General features: G+C 33.3%; 1 protein-coding gene across 5 annotated transcripts in view; it reads right to left on the reverse strand.

Annotated features, from left to right (window-relative positions):
• Positions 1 to 12,926: 12,926 nt before the first annotated feature.
• Positions 12,927 to 24,613, reverse strand: part of SENP6 (SUMO specific peptidase 6) — a 117,952-nt gene continuing 106,265 nt past the window's right edge. For all 5 annotated transcript variants that reach the window (XM_021000199.2, XM_021000197.2, XM_021000198.2 and 2 more), the window contains 5 exons: positions 20,199 to 20,305; positions 18,116 to 18,201; positions 16,005 to 16,073; positions 15,770 to 15,920; positions 12,927 to 15,029 (listed from right to left, as the gene is read on the reverse strand). In XM_021000199.2, coding sequence (XP_020855858.1) covers positions 14,820 to 15,029; positions 15,770 to 15,920; positions 16,005 to 16,073; positions 18,116 to 18,201; positions 20,199 to 20,305 — 623 coding nt within the window. In that variant the 3' untranslated portion in view covers positions 12,927 to 14,819. The remainder of the gene's footprint in view (positions 15,030 to 15,769; positions 15,921 to 16,004; positions 16,074 to 18,115; positions 18,202 to 20,198; positions 20,306 to 24,613) is intronic.

Raw genomic sequence — 24,613 nt, forward strand, 5'->3', positions numbered from 1 at the left:
AAGGGCAGTGGATAGATTACAAATTAGTTGGAAACTAAATAATCTAATCCTCAAGAATAAATGGGTCAAAGAACAAATCATAGAAACAATCAATAATTTCATTAAAAGGAAAGACAACAATGAGACAACACACCAACATTTATGGGATGCAGCAAAACAGTATTTAGTGGAAAATTTATATCTCTAAATGATAATATCAGTTAAATAGAAAATTGGCAGATCAAGGAATTGGGCATGTAACTAAAAAGAATAGGAAAAAAAAAACAAATTAAAAATCTCCAATTAAACACCAAATTGGAAATGCTGAAAGATTAATACAACTGAAAGTATGAAAACCATTGAACTAATAAATAAAATTAAAAGCTAGTTTGTGAAAAAAAAATAAACCATTGGTTAATTTGATTTAAAAAAAAGTAAACAAGAAAAGGAAATTACCAGGATCAAAAAATGAAAAGTGTGAATTCACCACCAATTTAGAGGAAATTAAAGCAATTAGTAGGAGCTACTTTGCCCAATTACATGCCAATAAATCTGACTATCTAAGTGAAGTGGATACATATTTACAAAAATATAAGTTGCCCAGATTAATAGAAAATGAAATTGAATATTTAAATAACTTCACCTTAGATAAAGAGATTGAACAAGCTATCAATGAACTCCCTAAGAAAAATCCCCAGGGCCAGATAAGTCACAAGTGAAATCTGCCAAATATTTAAAGAACAATTAATTCCAATACTATATAAACTATTTGGAAAAACAGGTCCTACCAAATTCCTTTTTAGGACATAAACATGGTGCTGATGCCTAAATCAATAAGAGCTAAAACAGAGAAAGAAAACTACAGACCAATTTCCCTAATGAATATTGATGCAAAAAAATAAATCAAATATTACCAAGGAGATTACAGCAATACTTCACAAGGATCATACCCTATGACCAGGTGGAATTTATATACAAAATGCAGAGCTGGATCAATATTAAGAAAATTATCAGCATAATTGATCATATCAGTCTCAAGCCAACAGAAATCATATGATTATCTCAACAGATGAGAAAAAGCCTTTGACAAAATACAACATCCATTCCTATTGAAAACACTAGAGGCATTGGAATAAATGGAGCTTTCCTTAAAATGATAAGCAATATTTATCTAAAATCATCAGCAAGCATTATCTGCAGGGATGAGCTAGAAGCCTTCCCAATAAGATCAGGAGTAAAGCAAGGATGCCCATTATCATCACTATTACTAAATATTTTGCTAGAAATGCTAGCTATAGCAATAAGAGATGAAAAAAGAAATTGAAGGAATTAAAATAAGCAATGAGAAAACAAAACTATTACTCTTTACAGAGTAAACTAAAAAATTAGTTGAAATAATTAACAACTTTAGCAAAGTTAAGTAAATAAACCCACACAAATCATTAGCATTTATATTATCAACAAAGTCCAGCAGCAAGAGTTAGAAAGAGAAATTCCATTCAAATAACTGTAGATCATAAAATATTTAGGAGTCTACCTGCCAAGACAAACCCAGGAACTATATGAACACAATTAAAAAACACTTCACATAAATAATGTCAGATCTAACATTGGGAAAATATTAATTGCTCATGGGTAGGCTGAGTCAATATAATAAAAAGGACAATTCTACTTAAATTAATATACTTATTCAGTGTCATACAAAACTACCAAAAATATTTTATAGAGCTAGAAAACAATAATAAAATTCATCTGGGAGAACAAAAGGTCAAGAATATCAAGGGAATTAATGAGAAAAAAATGTGAAGGAAGGTAGCCTAGCTGTACCAGATCTCAAACTGTATTATAAAGTGGTAATTATCAAAGCAAGCTGGTACTGGCTAAGAAATAGAATGGTATATCAGTGAAATAGATTAGGTACACAATATCTTATAGTGAGTGACTTAGTGTTTGATAAATGCAAAGTTCTAAGCTTTTGGGACAAAAACTCACTATTTGACCAAAAACTGCTGGGAAAACTAGAAAACAGTATGGCAGAAACGAAAATTTCACACCATATACCAAGATAAGGTCAAAATGGGTATGTGATTTACGTATAAAGGGTGATACCATAAGCAAATTAGGGGACATGGAGTAGTTTACCTATCAGATGTATGGACATGAGAAAAATTTAGGACCAAACAAAAAATAGAGATCATTACAATATGTAAAATAGATAATTTTGATTATATTAAAATTAAAATTTTTGCATAAACAAAACCAATGCAACCAAAATTAAAAGGAAAACAAAATGTGGGGAAAATGTTTACAGCAAGTATTTCTGATAAAGGCTTTATTTCTTAAAAGTGGAGAAATGAGTAACATTTATAAAAATTCAAATCATTCTCTAATTGATAAATGGTCAAAGGATATACAGGCAGTTTTCAGACAAATAAATCAAAGCTATCTATAGTTATGTGAAAAAATGTTCTAAATTACTATTGATTAGAAAAAGGCAAAGTAAAACAACTCTGAGGTACCACTTCATACATATCAGATTGGCTAAAATGACAGAAAAGGAAAATGATAAATGTTTAAAGGGAATGTGGGAAAACTGGGACACTAATGAACTATTGGTGGAGTTGTGAACTGATCCAACCATTCTGGAAAGCAATTTGGAACTATTCCCAAAGGCCTATAAAACTCTGCATAACCTTTGATCCAGCAATACCACTACTAAGTCTGTATCCCAAAGAGATTTTTTTTTAAGGAATAAGAACATATTTGTAAAAAAAAATTTATAGCAGCTCTTTTTATGGTGGCAAAGAATTGGAAATAGAGGGTATGTCCATCAATTGGGGAATGGCTAAACAAGTTGTGGTATGTGTTTGTAATGGAATACTATTGTCTTATAAGAAATGACAAGTAGGATGATTTCAGAAAAGCCTGGAAAAACTTAAATGAACTGATGCAGAGTATAGTGAGCAGAACCAAAATATTGTGCACAACAATAATATTGTTGCAACAGCAATATTGTATGATGAACAAGTGTGAATGATTTAGCTATTCTCAGCAATACAATGATCTAAGACAATCCCAAAGGACTCTTGATAAAAAAAAAAAGGCTATCTGCCTCCAGAGACAGAACCAATGGCATCTGAATATAGACTGAAGCATACATTCACTTTCTTTCTTTTCTTTTTCTTTTTTGGTTTGAGTTTTCTTCCACAAAGTGATTAATATAGAAACGTTTTCCATGGTTGCACATATATAACTTAAATCAGAGGAAGGTAAGGATAGAATTTGGAATTCAAAACTTAAAAAAAATGCTTTTACATGTTTTTGTTTTTACATGTAAAATTGGGGAAAAATAAAATATTAAGGAAAAACTATCAATAACATGGTTATTGAGGCTGCTGAGAATCAATTCATCAACAAGCATTTATTAAGGACCTATTATGTTCTAGGCATTAAGAATAACAGAAAAGCTGAGATATTCCTGCTCTCTAGAAATTTATATTCTATTGAGGGATTATGGTTGGAGACTATGTCGAGAGAAGTCTATTACCCACGTGAAGGAGGCATTGAGGAAAGTGTTCTGGAGACCAGTAGGGAAATGTAAAGGATAAGAAAGAGTAGCTTTAAAAGTGGAGAGGTTTTGCTTTTCTTTTTGTATCCCCAGTGCTTAGCACACACATTGTAAGTATTTAATAAATGCTTATTGACTAAGTGGTGATGCAACTTGGGAGCCATTAGGAGCGAGGAGTTCACTGGTCTCTTATTCTAAACTGGAGAGTCAGGAGAACAGGTAAAGAAGCAGTCTTGATTGGATGTGATAATGTCAGGGGAAACTACAAGTGATGAAAGAAGTGGAAAGAAAGTTGAAAGACAAGTTCAAGTACATTGGGGGTGGATGGGTTGGTTTATAATAGAAAAGGAGTACCAAAATGCAGAGTGGAAGGAGCTATTAGAGCATTTGCTATATATGGAAAAGACTAACGAGGTTCCTTTTATCGTCATATCGTCAGGAACAAACATCTATTGCTTTTTATGTGTAATACATTAGGTTGGGTCTTGGGGAGGACCCAGAAATTTAAAAGTCCATACCTCTAAAGGGCTCACATGTACAAAAATATTTATACCAGCTCTTTTTGTGGTGGCAAAGAATTGGAAATTGAGATGTCCACTAATTGGGGAATGGCTTAACAATTTGTGGTGTGTGAATGTAATGGAATACTATTGTGCTATAAAAAATGATGAGCAGGCAGATTTCAGTAAAACCTGGAAAGACTCATGTGAACTGATGCTGAGTGAAGTGAGTAGAACCAGGAAAACACTGTACACAGCAACATTGTGTAATGATTAACTATGATAGACTTAGCTCTTCTCAGCTATACAATGATCCAAGACAATTCCGAAAGACTAGTGAAGAAAAATGCTAACCACATCTAGAGAAAGAACTATGGAGTCTGAATGCACATTGAAGCATACTATTTTCACTTTTTTTTTGTTTTTTGTTTTTTCTTTCACATGATTTTTCCTTCCTGTTCTGATTCTTCTTTCACAACATGGTTAATATGGAAATATATTTAACATAACAGTACATGTATAACTTATATCAGATTGTTTGCTGTCTTAGGGAGGGATGGAGGAAGGGAGAAAAATTTGGAACCCAAAATTTTACAAAAATGAATGTTGAAAACTATCTTTACATGTAATTGAAAAAAAAATACTATTAAGGAAAAAAAAATTTTTTTAATAGGATGATTTTTTTAAAAAGTCCTTACTCCTTAAGGGACTCATAACCTCAACTGGGGACACAAGAAATCCATATAAGATAAAAAAAATGACTACAGTTTATTTGTCTTCAAAATGTTTATTTTAGTCCTACTATCATGTCTTCCTGATATCAAGATTGCTGGAAGGCTAGACAGTTGGGCACAATTCAGAAACTGACAGGGTTCAATTTCAGGTACAGTAAGAGATTATGATGTCTGTCTAAGGACTGTCTACCTATTTGCAGAGGCTCATTTCCAAAGTGTTGGTTATAAAGGACTCCCTGTGGGAAGGACCACTGTGACCCTTAGGACAGAAAAAAATACTAAGTCTTATTCAGGCATACGTGGTCCCCTTTTGCTTCTAAAATTAATATGGAAGAACCTTATTTAGCAAAAAATGCTAAGAATTACACAGTTCTTAGGTAAACTAGAAACAATAATTGTTGAGATTCTCAATATGTGATCTTTGTGTATTTGCCAAGATGAGACACTATTAGAAATATTGCCAATGTTTATAATCAACATTTCTGATATAGATGAGACTAGAAGATATAAAGAAGCTACAATTAAATGAAAGGGCAGGTGCACAGGAGAGAACAAAAGAAAACCTACAAAGAAGCTGGGTAGCTTGGAAAACAATGTGTAGTATTTATTATATAGATCTTGAAATGGAAATTGTTTTATTTTAAATCCTCTCTTATGTCCTGCTGTATATATGGCAATGTTCTTTTTTCTTTTCTTGTTTTGTATTTAAGTTTAAAATAAAAGAAGAGAAAAAAAAAGAAAAAAAAGAAAAATAATAATAAATGAAAGGGTAGCCCAAAGGTTCTCTTTGGGGAGGTGAATAAAGGAATTAAAGGAGTTTGAGATTCTTGATGATCTCTTCTTGCAAAGTTCATGATGATTGTAAGCAGACAACCATGAAGATTATTACATCTTAGGCGCCAACATTTTAAAAGTATTAATGTTTTGGGTTTTTTTTTTTTTTGTTTTGTTTTGTGAGGCAGCTGTGGTTAATTGACTTGCCCAGAGTCACACAGCTAGTGAGTATTATTTGTCTAATGCCGCATTTGAACTCAGGTCCTTCTGACTCCAGGGCCGGTGCTCTATCCACTGCGCCACCTAGCTGCCCCTAATGCCTTATTTTTTATTCCAATCATTTCCCAATATATTATCCACACTGAATCTTCCATTGTAACAAAGAAAAACAATCAAGAGAAAGTGACCAGCGAAATGACCACATCTGACAAAACATGTAGCATCCTGTTCTCATATTCCCTTACTACTCTTCTGAGAGTAGCAAACTGTATTCCGTTTGTTCTCCTGAACCAAGACTAGTCAATTATACATCAATAGCTCTTGCAAAGCATGAAGTAGAGTAGTATGAAAACCTTGACCAGAGCCTCCTAATTGACTTCAAGTATACTCTGCTGTTTCAGCCAAATTGGCTTCTTATTTCTTGTACACAACATTCCATCTCTCATCTCTATGTCTTTGTACAGGCTGTCCCTCCAGGGGTGAGCTGGTAAATGTTTAACAACTTGCTCTCCAGAAAAAAAAAAGTGCAGTCAATATACTTCTGAGTTTAATTTGCCTTACTTTTTCTTCATCACTTTAAGTCTAAACAATCGACTGAGCTATAAATAATGCCCTGATGTGTAGTATTTGTTGATTTACAAGATGTAAATGCTCACATTGAAAATTTTGTTATCTATGTATCTCGGAAATGAGATTTTTATCAGAAAAACTTGCTGCAAAGATGTTTTCTCAGTTAACTGTTTCCCTTCTAATCTTAACTCTATTAGGTTTATGTAATCGAAATTATCCATTTATTTTCTATGATATTCTTTCTGGTTTAATCACGAACTCTTTTTTTAAATCCATAGATCTGAAAGGAACTTTGTTCCTTGTTTCTCTCATTTCTTTATGATATAACTTAGTGTACCTAGGTCAAGTATTCATTTTGGTGCATATCTTGGTATATGATGTGATTGCTGGCAGTCTAAACCTAATTTCTGCCAGACTGAGCAGTTTTTCAAGCAATTTTTGTCAAATATTAAGTCCTTACTCTAGTAACTAAGGTTTGGGGTTTATCAAACACTACCACGGTCTTTGCTTCTGTTACCTTATCTGTTCCACTGATTAACCTTGCTCACTGTCTTCTAACCAGGGGTGAAATATTTTGATGGTTATTATTTTGCATTATAAGTTTGAGATCCTTTTCTGATTAGGCCCCTTTCCTTTCCACTTTTTTTCATTGTTTCCCATGAAATTCTTGATCTTTTGTTCCTCCAGATGAATTCTGTTGTTTTCTGGTAAATATAAGGCAATATAAAGTAATATTTTGGTAGTTTTGTTAGGTATCTCTGTTCAAATAAGTTATGTAGAATTATTTTTATTATTCTAGTTCAGCCCACTGATGAGCAATTAATATTTCTCCAATTACTTAGGTCTGCATATTCATAGTTTTGTAGTTATATTCATACAGTTCTGTGTGTATCTTGGTAGGTAGGCTGAGCATTTTATACATTCTGTAGTGATTTTAAATGGGATTTCTTTTTTTATATTTCTGCTGGGTTTTTGCTGGTATCATAATTTGTTGTTGTTTTAAGCACATTATCATATTCTTCTTTGATTATAGTTGCTCCCTTAATTTCTTTTACTTGTCTCTATTTCAAACAAAAGTAGTGACCATGGAATTCTTAATTTACTTCTGATTAGAAAGGATTCGATTCCATTCTATAATAATGCTGGTGCTTTTTTTTCCCCTTTCATTTTCTTACCACTTAACAGTATTTTTTTTTTCAATTACACGCAAAGATAATTTTCAACATTCACTTTAAAAGATTTTGAGTTCCAAATCTTTCTCCCTCCCTTCCGCCGCAGTCCCTTCCCAAGAGGGCAAGCAGTCTAATATGGGCTGTACGTGTACAATCACATTAAACATATTTCCATATTAGTCATGTCATGAAAGAAGAATCAGAACAAAAGAGGAAAAGCACAAGAAAAAAACAAAGTGAAAATAGTATGCTTTGATCTATAAGACAGTTTGGAATTTTCTTAGATCATTGTACTGCTGGGAAGAGCTAAATCTATCAAAGTTGATGATCACACAAATTTGCTGTTACTGTGTGCAATATTCTGGTCCTTGGTTTTTGATATATACTATTCAACATGTTAAGAGGTTAACTTTTTCCTATTTTCTAGTGTTTTCAAGAGAAATTGGTATTCTATTTCCTCAAAAGCTTATTTCCACCCCATCTATTGATGTGAATATGATTTTTGGCTGTTCTTGTAAGATGGTCTATTATATTAATAGTTTTTCTAATATTGAACCAATCCTGTTTTCTTGGTATAAATCCAACTTAGTCATAGTGTATAATCTTTGTGAAATGATGCTATAGTCTCCTTGCTTATATTTAGTTTTCTGTATCAATATTCATTAGGCATATTAGGCTATAATTTTTTATTTCTTTGTTCTTTCTCCTGGTTTAGTTATCAAAACCATATTTGAATAAGTAATTTGGTAAAAAACCCCTTATTTTCCTATTTTTTATGGATTACATGTAATATTGGGTTAATTTGTCTTCAAATATTTGGTGAAACTTACTATTTTCATTGTAAATCCATTTTGGTCTCAGCACTTTTTTTCTCTAGGAACTATTTTATGGCTTTTTTTTTGATTGGGTTAATTTTCTTATTCTAATAATCTGGGCATTTTACATTTTTGTAAGCATTCATGTGAATGTCAGTTTTATCAGCATGTAATTGGGCAAAAGGTTTCTAGTTATTTTCTTTATTCATCATTTTTTGTGATTTTACCTTTTTTATTTTTGTTTTATGTAGTGAAAATCTAACTTTCAGCACATATGGAGGGAATATATATGGTACAATTAAATAACATAATTAAATTGGGATGTAGGAAAGGTGTATCAGTTAAATGAGTTCTTTATCTGAATTGGTATATCTGTGTGGCTAGTCTTATGAGTACCTACCATTTATTTATTAGCTGATGTGACCTGGTTACTTATAAACAACCTGTAGTGTTCCTTAAGAGGCTACACAGTTTATTTACTGCACTTTAGAAAATACATAAAACCATCTACTGATTATATGTAAAGGACTATTAGATTACTTTATAATCCAACTATGAAAGGACATTTAGCTGTATGCAAAGCAAAACTCCATTAGAATGATCAGGAGAAAGGATTAGAACTCAAGATTTTTTTTTTTAAGGCAAGTGGGGTTAAGTGACTTGCTCAGATAGTAAATGTCAAGTGTTTCATCTGAGGCCGCATTTGAACTCAGGTCCTCCTGACTTCAGGGCCAGTACTCTATCCACTGCACCACCTAGCTGCCCCCAAGATATTTCTTATGCTCCCCAGTTAATCCACTCAGACAAAACACTGTATTACAAACACTGCAGCTTTGTATTCAAGGTCCTTCACAATCTGCATTTCTTCTGCCTAATTCCAGCCACCTTTCTGATCTCCTCCCAAACTGCATCCTTACACTCCATTCCTGTCGTACCCCCCCCCCCCCCAGCTCTGATATCTCACTTTAAACCAATGATCCACACCCTACTTCCTGGTCATTTCTTCACTGCAGGCCTGGTACTTGTTACAACATTGTATCAGCTCCCACAACTCTGTCTTAGCCATAACATTCCCTTCACCTAGAATAACCTCCTTCCCCACCAACACGTATTGAAATCCTACACACTATTCAATGTTTAGATCAAATGCCAGTACTTTCATGAAGCCTGCCCTGATCATTCCTTGAAAAATGATCCTTTCCTCCTCTGCACTTTGCCCCTATGCTACTCACTTGGATCTTGCCTTATACTGCCTTGTATTTTAATTGTGTACTTTTGATATTCACCAAATTATAAAGATCCAGGACTTAAGGGGAAACAAGTGCTTTTCACCCATCCTCAGGGTCGTGGAAAGGAAAGCACTATATATACTTCAGAATGCTACATAAACACACAATCTGATTTCACACGGTGACACATAACAGGAACTCAGTACTTTGGATGAATACATCATAAAACTATAATAACCAGTGAGAGTAACCGAAAATCTTTATAGTAGTGGCAAAACAAAGAGCAAAGAACTGGAAGGCAGAAGACCTAAAATCTAGCCCAAGAACTGCCACCACCCAGCTGTGTAGTTAGGAGCAAGTCACTTCACTTCTGATCCTGTTTCCTCATTTGCAAAAGGGTTGGGCTAGAGGTTGTAGGCACATTTCCAATTCTATCCTATAATTCTATGATTTAGTAGCAAAAGGAAGCAGGTGGTAGCGGTAGCTAGGGATAGATTAACCTTCGTAAAGGATACCTCGTTCTATTTTCACTGTTGCTTCTTTCAACCACTACTTTCTTGTAGAAAATATATTGTGTCAGCTCTAGGGAAGAAATGCCACTCAGCACTTTCCTGGCTAAGGTATAGAGAGAGACAACAGACTGAGGTCAGCTTCCTGGCAGCTCGAGTCCTAAATTTGTCTTTACTTCTTACCTCCATCTGGCCAAGAAATATTAACTGAAAAAGTGATTACAGTCTTCAAAATGGTATATACAAACAAAAGGTGAATGCATAAGCAAGACTTCATTAAGGAATATTTGTATTATAAAATAAACCAAGATAATTCTATAAGACTATTAGTGTTTCCTAAAGCAGTCATGAGAAACTATATACGATATTCCTGAAGAATAAGGATAGATAATAATGTTCTGGAATCTGGATACCAGAAACTAGGGAAAGCAACTAAATCACTATCATTATTACTATAGCATCTTATAACTTTAGAGGTGACTAGATGAACTTCTGGACTGGCAATATTCCTTTCCCTTTTTGAAGAACTCCAGGATTATGGATTTCTTATACCCCTCATAGTAGCAAAAGGATGCATATAGGTAGAAGTGATAAACCAAAAAGTCATCCTTTGATCATGTTACCCTTATTCCTAATTTGTAAATTTAAGTTTAATTTTATAAATACATATGTTCCTAGCTTCCCTTAAAATCTTACTGCATTGCCTCACACTGTGGTGTCCTTGGGTTCTCAAAGGTTATGTCACAGGGTAAATTCTGGCAAGACCTAAGTTAGGAAAGTTTTTAGTATAGGTGCAGCAATATATGTGGCTTTTCTGAGGACAAGCTTATCTAATTTTGGAAATGTTCATCAATGGTTTAGTCATTGGATAAATGAATTTTATATCCTGCCCAAACCTTAAACTTCTGCAGTGATGTGGTAAAGCAGAAAAGACTGCAATTTCAAGGACAATTTGTTAGCACTTTCAAAAAGCTATGTCCAATGAATCGACACACTTCTGAAGGAACTGAAACACGTCCATATTGACTGACCATAAATGATAATAGGAGACAAAGTTGCAGTGGCAATGGTTCTCAGGTTTTCAAAAGCATTACAGAAACAGCTAAGTGGCGCAGTGGATAGAGCACCAGCCCTGGAGTCAGGAGGACCCGAGTTCAAATCTGACCTCAGACACTTGGTAGTTACTAGTTGTATGACCCTGGACAGGTCACTTAACCCCAATTGCCTTGCAAAATTAAAAAAAAATATTATAGAACCTTACATTTAGAACTGGAATACACCTTAGAGGTCTATCTAGTTTAACCCTGAATTTTACAGATTTGGAGTCCTAGAAAGGTCAAGTAATTTGTCAGGGTTAGACAGGTAAGCAAGTAGCACATCTAAGATTCTAATCCTAAACTCACAGACTCTAAATCCAGTGTCCTTTCCACTATACAACATACCATTCCATATTAAGTAGTTTCCCAAAAGTAACAAATACAATTTCACTGGGCCTTTGATTATCTCGCCCTACAATGCTAATGATGAACATAAAATGCCTACTAGATAACTGGTACTTAGAAATCTTCTTGAAGATCATGCACCAATGTGTACAGGCTGAATTAGTACAAAAGTTCTGAGAACTCAATGAAATTCTCAAAATGCTTGTCACAACTTATAGGCTGAAAAAGCCCAGAAACCACAGTGCTAACCATAAAGATGATGGTGGGTTTGAATAGGTTGTAATGTTACCAATAAAAACATAAATAATAAGTGACCAGACAATAGAGACACAGCAGAGAGGGAGGGAGGGAGGGAGGAAGAGAAGGAGAGATCATGGGAGGGGGAGGGAGAGAGAGAGGAACAGAGGTGTTCATTTTTGTTATTTAAAAAAAACATGTAATTAAGAATTAAACATTCTTTTCTTTATCCTCAACTAGGTAAAAATTAAACTTTTTATAAAATGTTGACTTTGAAAACTAAAATAAAACAAACTATGGTTCATATGAATTAATTGGAACCAATACCATTTTAGTTTTCAATTTTCTTAAACATACATAGCAATAGCAGGAAAAACAGAATATTAAAATGTCACCACTGTTTCTAAACTGCTAGGCAAATGTTGACTTGAGATGCATAAATTTTTCAAGTTAAGTAACTTAAAACTCTTCTAAGAATTATTAACCAGTTATTCTACCCACCAAGGAAACCATTATCTAATTAGACACTGGATACTTTGTATAATTGAGTCATGCTGTTTCAAGTATCTAGTAACAAAACTTCAGAACTTTAAAGAAATACTGGTCAACAACCTCGAGATACAGACTCATCAAAATTAACTTGATGTCTACTGCCAGGTCTATACAAAAAAGGTGTATACAGGAAAACATAATTATCGATTGACTCTGTGTCTTTCTGGACAAATGATTCTCAAATATAGTTTTGAGATACCCTATAATGTCTCCTAGTAGTTCAAGGGAAATTAAAAAGCACGCACTCAAAACAAAATTATTTTAAAACATTCTTTTTTAAAAAGAATTTTGTATAGAACTAGGAAAGGTTAAGAAAACTGCAATGTATTCAGTTTTGTACCTTTAATATTTTGGAAATCATCAATCTATGGAATCTACATACTTTATTGTAAAAACAAAAATTCCTGACTGCTTCTTTGGTAAGGCAGAGTTGATTCAAGGGTTAAGAAATATTTTACCTAATCAAGGATTAGATGCTATAGATTTCAATCATATAGTTAAAACACTTTTCCTTGAAATAAGGTAAAAAGAAATTCTGTAGTACTAATTTGTATGTTTACAGTACACACATTTGGACAGTATGTACAATGTATTTTTAAAGAGGTCAAATGAATCAATTTTGCAAATTTTCTATTAAGTTCATTTTATTAAAAAAATAAGTTCTATGTTTAACACGTATATTAGTTTGCTGTAAGACTGCAAATCTAAAAGCATCTTACCATAACATTTATTGAATGATAATAAAATTAAACATTTTTTTCTTCACATCCTGAAATGTGCAACTAAGGTCTAGGATATTTCTAACAATGAAATAATTCCAACATGTCATCTGAAATAAAAATTTTGTAATGAAGCACAGGTGTTAGCAAAGAAAAGAAAATTTATAGTTGACAATTATGCTGAACTTTAAAAAATGTGTATCTTTCTACTAAATAAATGTACTAAAATTATATTTGCAAGGAAAGGACATGGAAGAGAAAATGAAGGAATTAATCTCTATACAAATTACAATGACTAATTTTATCTCAACAGTTTTCTTTTTAAATAGTCAACCTTTTCCCTCCACAAATTTTAAGTATAAGTAGTGAATGGTCCTTGAAAGCTGCAAGAGATCTCCAAACTGAAACCAAAACTGCTTTTTTTTTAAAAAACCATGTAATTTAAAATGCCTTCCTCCAATCCCTTTTTGCTCCTGCCTTATTTTTCTCTTCCCTTTATATCCTATATGCTTCCAATTCTATCATGGAATGCAAAATTAGTGTAAAAAATTCTATTTCAATTCTGAACGCAGAATTTTTTTTAAAAAAGGACAATGTCTTTAGATGTACGAAGATTGCACTGGAAAAGTTAATGAATGACTGGGTAGAATCATGCAAAATCTGTACACGACAGCTGTAAATCTCTTATCTTAATACCAACACCTTCGAAAATTATGAAAAAGAATGTAAGGTAGGAGCTTACTGCATTTTACAATGATTTAAGGCTGTAACATCCTTTACATGTAAGAATAAATCATACCATGAAAATATCGATTAAAAAGCTTAATAATCTATCTAAAACCCAAGAAAAATCAATGAACACTGAAGATATTTTGCAGTAGACAGTACAAAAAATAGTAATCCTGTATTTATATACGTATGCTTATACAGTTTTTTAAAGTTCAATACTTAACTACGGCACATAGATTGTAGCACATTTTGAATTATATCGAAAGATAATGTGGGCAATTTGCAATTCTAACCATACTTACCAAACAGTTCTATAATGGAACCTTTCAAAAACTTTTCAAGATACTTTGTTTAGCTAATACAGCATATTAATAAGTAGTATAAGTCAGGACACTACTTGAAATTGCTCTTAATACTGTTTTTGATTCAAAAGTTGTTTGTGAACAGTTACATACTGGAGTGCATGAAATGAAAACCAAAGATTTAAAGCCTTTAATGTTCACTGCTACATTGCTTGAATTTGTGCCTTGTATTTGTGGATAGTCATTGTTTTTATTGGGCCTAAGTTGAATTTAGACATAGTTTAATACTATTTTCAAACTGTACTTATTATATTTTAAAAGCAAATGTAAAAGGTCAAAATAGGATCACAAAATACCTGAATAGTCTCTTGAATTATGTACATTATACTCACTGGGGAACTTAATATGAATTTACTAAAGAATAGCAAGTTAACCACTTTATCCTATAAGTATTTTCTTTTTATTTGTCTTATGTTTAGAAGTTGCTATTAAGTACTATTAACAGAAAATACATAACAAAAGCTTCCTAACAAGTGAAAAAATTAATTACAAATGCTGGAAAAATTGGCTTCATTAACATATTTACAGAATTTTACTTAATACATACTCCCTTGGGAATCAATTATGACACATCTGTACAAACTTTTTTTTTTTAAAACATTCCCAATCTATTTTGAGTAGTGAAATACTTCAGTTCTTTAGTCTGTTTAACTGAAGGTGAAAACATTCCGTTGTTTCTGACAGGAAAGCTAACATGCAACAGAAAAGTTCAGTCTGAGCTGCTGTTGATATATTGATCTGCTTTTTCCTGTAAAGATGCTTCTGATAAATTAATATCTCTTTGTCCCTTCTTTTCTTTGCTCTGTTCTTCCTGTAGTTTTAGGATTATGTTCCGGATTTCTTCTCGTTTAGTTTTCATTCTTGGGCGAGGAAACCAGTCTGTCAAATTCATTGGAAGTTCAAAATTCAAAATTGGATTCTAAATACAAAAAGGAAAAAAGCTGTCCATTAGAAAATAACAAAAATATTAATTTCTATCTCATAGGCCTGTGGTGCCAAGAAATGTCATCTGTGTATGTATGTACATTGTACATGTATTACTGCATATGTCTACATAATTACGGAATGTAATGAATTTCTAGGAATTAATTTACTTCAACTACTGAAATGAAGATACCACTAAGCTGCCTCAAAACCAAGAAATAAATATACACAGTAACTACAACTTTATAAACAGAATGACACATCCAAAAAATAAAATAAAATTAAAAAAGTAACAAAATTATAAAGATTAAGTGGGACTCAAATGAAGAGATATGAGAAGACACCCCCAACCTACTCCTGTGTGGAGGCAGGAGGTCCACCACAAGTTTTTGGACTTTTCCAATGTGTTGGTAAGTTGTGTTGACTTTTTTTTCTCTAAAAAATTTTATTTATCATATGAGATGGCTCTCTGGGAATACATGAGATGCTTTGGTGATGTAAGAAACAGAAAATATGAACAAAAACAAATGAAATTTATAAAGAAAAAGAAAAAAAGAAAAAAATCTAGTAACATTATCACAAAGTGAAATTTATTATGGAATCTTCTCGTTCACAATTTTATCTCCTAATGCCACATTTTTAAAGAGCATAAATAAAATTTTGATTGCCTTAATTTTGACTGATATCATGAAAAACACTTAACTACACCTATTAAATGAATGAACTGAAACTCACCTCAAAAAAGCTTTCCACATATTGCAATACATATACTCCACAATCACTGAAGTTGTTTTGCTGTGGTACTTTTGGATTAGAGCCTTTCATGAGATCTTTGGAAAAACTTCTTTTACTTCCTTTTCTTACTTCCCATTCTACTTCCAGATACCTGTGATAATGTATATATAGTAAGGCTATTTTCTACTTGTTCTGCAAAACCTATTATTATATAAAGTGCAAAAAATGAACTTACTCTCTCAGTGTTTTTACAACATTTGAGCGAGAAGGACCTCTGAGTGAATCCATAAGCAGGATACAAGGTCTTTTTTTGCGTGTATAAGGGTGAAAGGAGAAAAAGGAAAAAAAAATTACTGTCATTAAGTAAAATAGCTGCTGCAAAGACATGAAAAATTACACTGAAAAATGAAACAGTTTAAAGTTAAAACATTACTATTTAATTTCTATAGCCCTTAGTAAAGACACTAAAGAGAAAATAATCTCTTACACACAGTTTACTAATAGTGCTTAATTATCTGTCAGTATATTAAAAGTAGCAGTGATACTGGTTTCAAAGGAAATTAAATATATTAATATTATATGGTATATTTCAATAAAACTTTAAGGTATATATTTGGTGACTAGATCAAAGGTACCTTGCAAATATACCAGAAAGTTTTCCTAGTCTTAATTCAACCTCCCAGTGCCCACAAGTAGTTCTTTAAGATCATGAATTACAAAAAGTTGATGTTTCTATGTTGGTGGAAGTTTCCAGGAAAATCTTCATAGCAATTTAATCACAGGTCTGGAAGAAATATCCCCACCTATAGCCCTACCAAAAGATGATCATATGCTTGAAAACACTTCTAAAAAATGCAACCTACCAAAACCAAATTAATTTCTATTTCAAAAAATCAAATATCAAGAGCTGGAAGGGCCTCTCAGAATTCAGCCAACACTGTTCTTTTTCACATGAATTAACTGATGTCTAAAGAAGTGAAGGGACTTGCTCAAGGCCACACAACTAATAAGGATCAAAAGAGGAAATTAAACTTGGGAACTCTGACTTTAGAGCAGTGCTCATTTCATTTTAACAGTACTGTGGATATTTGGCTTGTGGATTAAGTCCAAGTTAAAAAAAAAAGGTAGCATAACATGAAGATAAATTAATCTATGCAAAATCCTCTATCCATTGTTGATATGCTGAAATATTATGTAGGCATCCTCTTGGCCAGATGTGTGGAATGCTACAAGACACCCACCCAGAGATGTGCAAAAAACTCTTAATTAAAACTAAAACCTGTTACAGATAATTTCCAAAGTCAAGTGCAGAACTATATGCACCAAGAGCCAGAATGCAGACAGAAATACTTTCTTTCTTTTCTTTTTTTTTTTTTTTGGTCTGTGTTTTCTTTCACAGCATGATTGACACATGGAAATGTGTTTTGCAGGACTACACATGTATAACCTATGTCAAATTGCTTGCCTTTTATGTGGGGGGAGGGAGAGTTCCAAATTTTGGGACTCAACATTTGAAGAAGAAAAAAAAATAATAAAATTGTTTTTAAATGTAATTGGGAATAAAATATTAAAAAGAAAGAAAAGAAAAAGAAAATATATACTAGCTCCTAGAAGTTCTAATTCTATAACATTTTCTTTTTACCTAAGGAGTGCTACAGCATACATAATGGATGCTGAGGAATAGCTAGCTCAAAGGATAGTTTTCTAGTCTTCTGTACCTAGTTTTATGTCTGCTCCTAGTTTTAACTAGAACTGTCATGGAATCAACCAACTTAATCCATTTGGGAAAGAGAGGAAAAGTTCATATACCCAAGGAATCCCAAATCAACTATTCAACGACAGTAAACTTTTATGAAAAACCTAACCTCCTGGGAGTCCCTCAGATCAAAGACAAGTCCAAATCAGCCTATCTGGTGATGGCAGGGTAAGGAGAAAGAGGGTAGAGGCTAGGGTAAATACCTTTGGAATGTTCTCACTAAACAGAATAATCATAGAAGTTAATGGTTCTCACTTCTATTTTCTAATAATCAGGATTTTAAAAAACTTCAACATAATGTTTTAGTTGACTTGATTATAAGTGAAATGGTGACAAATTATTTGACTATTTTTTGATGAATTACTTTGAAACCCAGTTTAATTCACTCAGGAAAGAAAGAAAAATCCACATGCCAGAGAAATCTGAAGAATTCCAGACCATCAGCTTTAAGATTTTCACCTCACATTATTTCTATACTACAAGTGGTTATTGAAATGACCCATCTATTTCTATTTTCCATCCTACAGAGCTTGCCATTTTGCTTTTAGATATTCTCACTTTGTACTCAAGAAATATAAGTTAATACTTACTGTTTACAGATAGTAGGCTTCAGATGCCATTGTCCTAATTCAGAACTGCAGGTATCATCAAGACCCCCATCATCACTGCTATCTTCCTATAAAAAGGAACCATATTATTTATATTTGTAAAATGTAGAACCTAAACAGTGTTTAGTCAAAATAAATGCATCATCATTCTTATAGAAAATAATTTTTACAAGTATGTATATATGAACTATGGGATAACTTATGACTATTATGACTAATGTTGTCTAATAATAGATAATATTAATTTCATCCAATTCCACACACGGGAATAGTGACATGTAAAAAAGTTATTACAAGCCAGAGGTGTAAGAAGCTCTTTTACTGAACCAAGAATAAGACCCTAAGAGGGGATTTCTAAAACTTCTAATAGTGTCATTAGATTTAAATCTATATGTATGTTCTCCTATCATTGCCCAGATTTCAATTTCTAAGTGGCAAAAAAATTTACACCAGTGGTTTGAATGAAATTGTTATAAAGTAGGATATAATCTTTGTTTAAAGACATTTTTAAAAAGGAAAAAAAAAACATTGGACCTATCTAGCATATACATGTACTTAATAATACTTAAAGAATCTCTGAAGAGATATTTATTTTTCTTACAAAGACATGCCAATGACACATGTAAGACGGCAGCTTTTTTAAAAAGAATGTAAAAGAATAGTAGATCTAAAGTTGGAAAGGATCTCAAACATCTCTCATGTTACAAATGAAGAAAATTAGGCTTAGGGATGTTAAATAATATGCCCAAGGTCACAGAAATAATGCCAGAGGTAGATATTGAATCCAGCTGTTATAATTCCACAGCCAATGATTCTTCTACTGTACCATACTGTTTCCAATAGCACTTATGGATTACAAGTTCTTGATCACTTGCTGCAAGACCCCTGTCCCCCCAAAATAATTTTAATGTTTTGAGAATGTTTTTGGCTGGCATAGGAATGCAGCTTACAAAAACAAGAAATACAAAACAAATCTCCCCAACCCCGGCAAACAAACAAACAAACAAAAACCCTAGGTTATTTATTTCTATTAGTCCATGTGGTGCTTTGATCAAAGAGCAATTCCATTAGGCCAAAGTCAAGAATATAATTATTAGACAGATTAGTTTTTAAGAGAAAAATAAATTCAGATCTAGAACTAAACTACATTCTTGGCCCACAAAAAAGGATGAAGAGAAAGGAAACCCATCATCAGCTTTGAAAAATAATTCAAAGACATCCTGATAGAAGCATCAATTATTATTAGCATCCATTAGCTGGTGTATCTTTCTTTCTTTCTTTTTTTTGGGGGGGTGTGTGTGTTAGGCAATGGGGTTAAGTGACTTGCCCAGGGTCACACAGCTAGTAAGTGTTATGTGTCTGAGGCCAGATTTGAACTCAGGTCCTCTTGAATCCAGGGCCAGTGCTCTATCCACTGCACCACCTAGCTGCCCCTTGTGACCATGTAAATTTCAAAGCTTTAAGGCCTGTATGTGATTGCAGGATGAGATATGTGCAAACAAATCAGGGGAAATTTTGGCAAATATATGAAAAATAAACAATACAGAACACAACACTCAAGTTAAATTAACCAAGTTTAAAAGATCATTGGAGAACTCAGAAGTGAAAAGATTATAAAACTGTCCTATGTTTCCTTTCCCCACTCATTCCAAATTTGAAATCATGTTTGATTCATCCTGACAGCAGACAAAAGACTAAATACAAATCATGAATACTCCTGTATGTGCGAAGTTACCTAATTGGCATATGCAACTTTAATTAGATATCAAACACTGAGGAGAGGGAGAGTAGTTCATAGAGCCTTAAGAAATTTATCCTAAAGGTTTATAAATATAGCAGTCCATTAAATTAAGAAAAAATTTTTGAATAGAAAAAAAGTTGAGAAAATGGAGTAGTTTTGTTTTGATATTACCCAAATTCATAGGCAGTACAGTTTTATGACTTTTCAGAACTTATGGAAATTGCTTAGTTCTTCCCTTGTAAAGCTCTTTTCTTTACAAAAATGTCTTTGAATTGAAGATACGATACTACTGTCCATTATTTTTTACTTTGTATTATTCTTCACCTGGTTATCTTGATCTTCTGAGAAGTCAATAAGCTCATCGTCAAGCAATTTATTACCAGTATCAGCTGGCTCCTCACTATAATTTAATCTGATTCTGTTCAAACCATCTGTATCAGTAAAGAAAACAAACATTACATTAAAAAAAAGTCACACATATATTTCAAGAATTCTATGCGTTAAATGTCAGTATTAATAGGTGCCTGTTATCCAAACTTTTCTATACTTCTGAACACTTGTCATCACTTGCATATTAGAACCATATATAAATAGGATCTAATGAAACCTCTGTTTAATTGTTATTACCATAAATACAAGATGATACAAAATATACAAAATTGAAAAATAACAACACTCTAAAAAAGAATATTAATACAATTATAAAATATCTTTGTAGAAATCAATGAATATTTAAATACTTAGTGATACAGATTGTTCATGGTTGGTTTATGTTAACAGAATAAAAAGGACAGTTATAGATTTATAGATTAACTTACAGAGTTAGTGCCATACCAAACTATCAAAGGATTACTTGACAGAATGGAACAAAATAATAACAAGTTCATCTGGACAGAAAAAAATGTCAAGGGAAATGAGGACCTAGCAATAGTAGGTCTCAAATTATATTTCAAAGAAGCAATTTCCAAAATTACTTGTACTGGCAATAAAAAAAGTATCAATAAAACACATCTGTCATATGAGACCCAGAAGCAATCAAACAGTGGCAGAATGTCTAATAATCCCACTGGAAAGTAGTATGGCAGGTATTAAGTTTAGACTATCTTTTCAAATTGATATATGACCTAAACATAAAGGTCTTTCTTAGAGAAAGTAGGGTATACTTTAAAAAACTATGCCATGCTCTTTTCCTCCCCACAGCATTAGAGATGCTCATAAAAAGTAAGTCAATTTTGATTATATAAAATTGAAAAGCTTTTGTACAAGCAAAATTAATGCAATTAAAACTGTAACAGTTAAATGAGAAAAAAACTGTAGCAAATTTTTCTAATAATGGTTGATTTCCAAGATCTCTTAAAGATTTGATATAACATTTATGAACAAAAGCTAATGAACAGGCAGTTTTCAAAACAGAAGAGTCATGCTTATCAACAATCACTTCAAAAAAAATTCCAATATGATAGTGAAAGAAATTTAAACCACCCTGACACTCTATTTCAAAGCCATCAGATTGGCAAAAATGATAAAAAATGGAAAATAAAAGTTTTTGGAGGCCAGGTCCGAACGCTAGGGAAAGCAATCAATCAATATTTACTGAGAGTCTACTATATGACAGGCACCATGCTACGTTCTAGGAACAGAAGAATAGATAAAGAAATAATCTCTACCTACAAAGACTAATGAGATAGATAACAAGAATATATGGAAACACACACATACACATATAGTAAAAAGCAAATAAAAATATATACAAAGTAGTTAAATACAAAGTACTATGGGGGGGTATTAGCAGTTGGGAGATCAGGAAAGGCTTCGTACAAAAAAAAATAATGTTTGAGTTGTGTCAAAGGGGGAGCAGGAGGACGCTGTGAGGAAAAGGTAAAGAGGGGTGCATTCTAGGAATATGGGTTGGCCAGTTCAAAAGGAAAGGAGATGGGAGACAGGAGTACTATGTGTGAAAAACAGAAGGCCAATTTGCTGGATCAGAGTATGGGAGGGAAAACAATGTTTGATTAGAATGGAAAGATAGATTGTTTTCAGATCGTGTGGGGCTTTAAAAGGGAAACAAAGGAGTTTTTATGTTTTATCCCACAGGCAATAGGAAGCCATAGAAGATGATGACTGAGTAGGGGAATCCCCTTCAAAGACACTAAAATGTGTATATTCTCTGACACAATACCTACATGGCATGGTCAAAAATTTTATACACACACACACATACACACACACACACACACACACACACACACACACACACAGAGTTTTTTAGATATATATATATATCTATATATATCTATCTATAGATATATCTATCTATCTATCTATCTATCTATCTATCTATCTATCTATCGAAAAAACACATAACTACCCCAAAAAAGTCACACACATACACGGAAAGGAAAAGGTCTCAACAAAATCCTTATGTATGAGCAGGTAAATTACCAAAGAGAATACTAAAACCAGAAGCAAAAATGAGTAAACCATATGAGAATATAACACTCTCTTGGCAAATATAATATGAAGTGAAACAAAAATGCCTGATTAAAGAAAAACCTGGGATAGCCCAGAGAGCATAGAATAATAAGAAACTACAGAAAGAAAAATCACAGTAGAAGAAATAAGTGACAAATATTGGTCAGAAAATCTGAGCTCTCAATACAGAAAAAAATTACTTTTAATAAAGAATAACAAAAATAATTTGCAGATTAGGTAAAATTGAATCCAGGACAATTGCTTCAAAGAAGCAGAATCCCTGAGGGATAAAATAATGTATCTGAAAATACTGAAATGGAGGAAAATTCAGAAGATAAGTAAAAGGCAACAATGCTAAAAGAACATATGATTTCTACATAAGCCAAAGTGACTGGCCTGGAAGTCAAGATGCATAGAGATACCCTACAGAAGAATATAAGTATGCTAGAAAAACAGGACAAATCAGAAAACCTGAATACCATAAAGGAAAAAAAGAATACTACAAGAAAACAATCCAGAGAAATTCTGAATACAGACAACAAAGCATCAAATGGATAAATCTAAATTGCTGTTAGTGAGAAAAAAGAAAAACTTCAAACTTTAAGACATAATGGTTAAATTTAACAATTTTCATGAGAAAACAAACAAAACCCCCAAGTTTTATAGAAGCCAGAACTTCAAATATAAAGGAAAGAAAATTTAAATAATAAGATTAATCTGCTTTCAGAAAAACCAGAGGTTGGCGACTGGAAGAGGTTTGCTTCACCCCAAGATGGGGGCCAGAAGGTGTGGTTAAAAGACTTTCCCAAGAGCGATGCAAGGCCTGGTAAAGATTGTTGATAGGGCCTTACAGGAGGTTGGGAATAGGGCAGGGGAAAAGATTGGTCTGAAGGGAGTTTGGATATTGGTAGGCCACTTTCTCTAAGAGTGTTGGGCCTTCAAGAGCAATATCCTCATCCAGGGATGTGTGAGTTCTTAGGGATAAGCCATATTTATTCTGGACTATTCATAGGGAAGGCACAGTTGAGAACAGGTACCAGGATCTGGGATACACAGCAACTTCTACCATACTGCATGCCTCTAACTGATACTACTCTCTTTCTCATCTGGTATTTTAAAGAGTAAGGGACTTCTGGGTCATGTCAAGAATCCCCATGACTTCTCAAACCTCTCCAAAACAGAAATTATGCATCAAAGATAAAACAACTTCAGCTGTCTCCATGTTCTAGGACAACCACAATCCAAAGGAATGTTAAAACATAAAACAAAAAAACCAAACCCCATAACCAAGAACCAGAAAAGTCATTGACTCTGAACTTACTCTTAGCACCTCCGCTCGCCCAACAGCCCCTACTGCACTAGAAGACTCAAAGACGTAACACAGGCTTACATCAAAATCTGCTTCTATACTCAGTCTCCCCTTCCCCCACTCTGCTCCTTCCCTCTTTCTAGTTCCCTGGAGCCCTGAAGTTTGCTCTGGCCTCAACAGCTAGCTTGGCCACAGCCTTTCAACAGCAAAAGTCTGCCAGAACTACAAGACAGACACCAGTACTGAAAAGTTCTGAACTGCTGTGCTGGGGAATAATCTTTCAACTTCCAGTGCGCAGCTAAAGAACTGAGAACAGAAGGAACTGGACAGATAACCAGGTCAGGAAACCCTTGGTGTTGGGGGCTGTGTAGCAAGCCTGAGGGAAAGAATATAGCACCCAGCTGGGGACAGATGTAACCACTCAAGTCAACTGGGGAAGAGACCTAGGCTGGTGAATCATGAATTGCCCAGTGAGGGAGAACGTATAAAAATGTGTATAAGTACCTAGTATATAAAGAGATTGTGTTTCAAAACTTGTTTTAAAATCAAGTGCATTTGAAACTCAAAATTAATTTTTCTCATATAAACGACACTATATATGACTGTTGTGAGAAGGGGCTGGCAATGCACCAGTGACCTTTTAGGGAATGTTTTATACTATATGCATCATTCGTTTTTCAAACCAGCAATGGGTGGTGGCACTAGTGGTGTGAGTAAAAACAAAAGACAAAGGAACAACAACAAAACCAAACCCTCCACTTTTATGTCCTGGAATAGCAATGTTTATCATGATTAAGGCTGGGTGCTGACGAGAGAGGCATTCATAAATTAAATACGCTTGCCATTACTATTTTCTTCAAATTCCAAGAAATGAATTTTAAACTTATGTTCTATAGAACATAATCTGAAAACCATCTACAAACTTTTCCTGTAAACCTTTACAAAGAGTTCTTGCTAG

The sequence above is a fragment of the Phascolarctos cinereus genome, unplaced genomic scaffold (assembly GCF_003287225.1).
Source record: "Phascolarctos cinereus isolate Bilbo 61053 unplaced genomic scaffold, phaCin_HiC Scaffold_5;HRSCAF=322, whole genome shotgun sequence".
In the NCBI taxonomy this organism is placed as follows: Eukaryota; Metazoa; Chordata; class Mammalia; order Diprotodontia; family Phascolarctidae; genus Phascolarctos; species Phascolarctos cinereus.